Raw genomic sequence first — 2,185 nt, 5'->3', positions numbered from 1 at the left:
AATCACAAACATGTAAAAATAAAATAGTCGGTTCATCATAACAACAGCTCTTGTTCACAGAATCCATGCATCTCCTTGAGTGAACGGATTAAATGATGCCTAGTTATTGGTGCGGATTGGGTTCACACCAGAAGTAAGCCGCTCTAGAGACCGAGACACCCCCACCACAACCCTGTCAGATGAACTCAAGGTCCCCAACTTTGACTCTGTCATATACCAAACATATTCATTTGAATGTAGGCTAATGAACCTGATAATAATTAAATATTGATAAAATAAAAGTTGATATTTTTGTTCTTCTTAATATGCATCTGTACGACTTAGAGCTGGATGTTTCATCCATTTATCACTTTTAGATAAAAATGTGAGTCATATACGTAGCCAATACTTGAATCTACGTATGTGTTTGTGTTTACTAGACATCTGTTGTAATCAATAGGTTTTCTTGGGTTGAATTCAATATCACAGTGTAACAAAACAGTTTCAAACTCGTTATGAAGGTACATTTTGCCCAGTGCATCCGTGTTTTAGTGGTTTTTGGAAAATTGGAGTTTGGATCCACACATTATTCCTGTTGGTTGAATAAGTTCTTTGTTGGTTTGGGGCTTTTCATGGGATTGTTTGACAGTAAGGAAAATGCAGCTTATTTCCACAATCCTTAAAAGAAAATGAGATCAGATTTCAGGTCTTCTTGTCTGCAAAGCCAGAAACCGAATGATCATTTGCTTGAATTTATTGCAATTGTGAGTCAAAACTACAGATCAGAGCTTTTGCACACAAATACTATACACAAATAATATCATCTTCCCTGATTGTGAAAGAAAAAAACACAAAGTTGCACTTGTCATAGAGCTATTTATTCTTTTACTACATCATAACTCAGATCAGAAGCATGTTAGCAGCCGTAGAGCATGTTGATCCTCATGATGTCCCAGTAGGACATGCCCTGCCTCTGGCCGATCTGGACGTTGGGGTCGGGGATGGGGGTGATGGAGTCATACCCGTTGACGGAGAAGGCTGTTCTCCCATAGTGCATGATGGAGGAGTAGTCGTAGGGAGTGTTGAGGTTGTTGGTGTTCTCCTTGTAGAAGTTGTAGGACATCTGTTGGTTGATGTTCTGCCAGTTGATCCTGACGTATTGGTCGCGGTCGCTCCTGGTCTGCTCGTGCTGGAAGCCCAGAGCGTGGTTGATCTCGTGCTGGATGATGCCGTGGTACATGCAGCCCTGCCTGTTGAGAGAGAGTATCTGTCTGCCTCCCTCTTTGCCCAGAGCAGAGAAACATCCAGCTTTGCTCTCGATGCTGATGTAGTCGTACTCGTTCTGACGGGGGACGAAGCGGATGCAGGTCCTGCTGTGGTAGGACTTCATGGCAGAGTCGATCTTCTGCTTCTCCCAGCTGGTGAACTCCCTGCTGATGGTGAAGGGGATTGTCACATAGCCGCTGGAGGCCTTCCTCCACAGGCAGCTCTGGGACCAGCACACCATGGCGTTTCTGGTTCTGGGAGCTAGCAGGTCTCCTTCCAGCAGGATTTCATCGGTGCCATTGTTGGAAGTGAGGATCCTGGTGGTGATGTCGATGGTGTCATCTTCCTCACTTCCTTCCTCCTGGAGAGGAAGAGCCTGAGAGAGGCCGAGCAGGAGCAGCAGCAGCAGGCTGGCAGAGGGAGTCATCTTCAGGGTCAGTCTGGCTGTGGAGCTTCTGAGGAGAGACTGTTTGAAGCTTGATGTTTGACTCAGTGCAGTCCAGGGTTTTATACTCTCCTCTGCAGGTGTGTCTGCAGGAGGATTATGGGCTGGGGTCCACACTGCTAGGCCTAAATAAACCTGTGAAGGGAGGACTCCACATACAAACCTACTGTTTCAACATCTAATCCCCCAAAGTTTTTCTTTGTCCTCCTCTTGTGTCAAATGACTCCTCTTTCCTTTTCTCTAAGTCTTTCCTTTACAAGCGGCTCACTCACAACCTTTACCAAAGCATATAAGTTAAAATTAAACCAGTTAAATTCCTGTGACCCAAATACTATGATGACCTGCGTAATTGAAATCCCCTGTGTGCCTTTTATGACAAGCTGTTAAAGTTAGAAGCAAAAGCCGCGTGTCCCTCTGTGAGGATGATAGACGGCCTATTGAAACTCTTGCATATGTAGAAGATGGTAATAGGTTCCTGTGGGACGTGTTGCTGTG

The 2,185-nt window shown here is 44.9% G+C and overlaps 1 protein-coding gene across 1 annotated transcript; it reads right to left on the bottom strand.

Annotated features, from left to right (window-relative positions):
• Nucleotides 1-895: 895 nt before the first annotated feature.
• On the bottom strand, nucleotides 896-1,672 carry LOC311003755 (high choriolytic enzyme 1-like; the record flags this gene model as incomplete). Its single annotated transcript, XM_083995588.1, has 1 exon — nucleotides 896-1,672. One exon carries the CDS (start codon nucleotides 1,670-1,672, stop codon nucleotides 896-898), a length of 777 nt encoding a protein of 258 aa, XP_083851714.1.
• Between the last annotated feature and the right edge of the window lie 513 nt (nucleotides 1,673-2,185).

Source organism: Trachurus trachurus (assembly GCF_905171665.1).
Source record: "Trachurus trachurus genome assembly, chromosome: 3".
Taxonomy (NCBI): Eukaryota; Metazoa; Chordata; class Actinopteri; order Carangiformes; family Carangidae; genus Trachurus; species Trachurus trachurus.
Note: the sequence above shows the minus strand (reverse complement) of the source record. Positions and strands in the feature narration are given on the sequence as shown.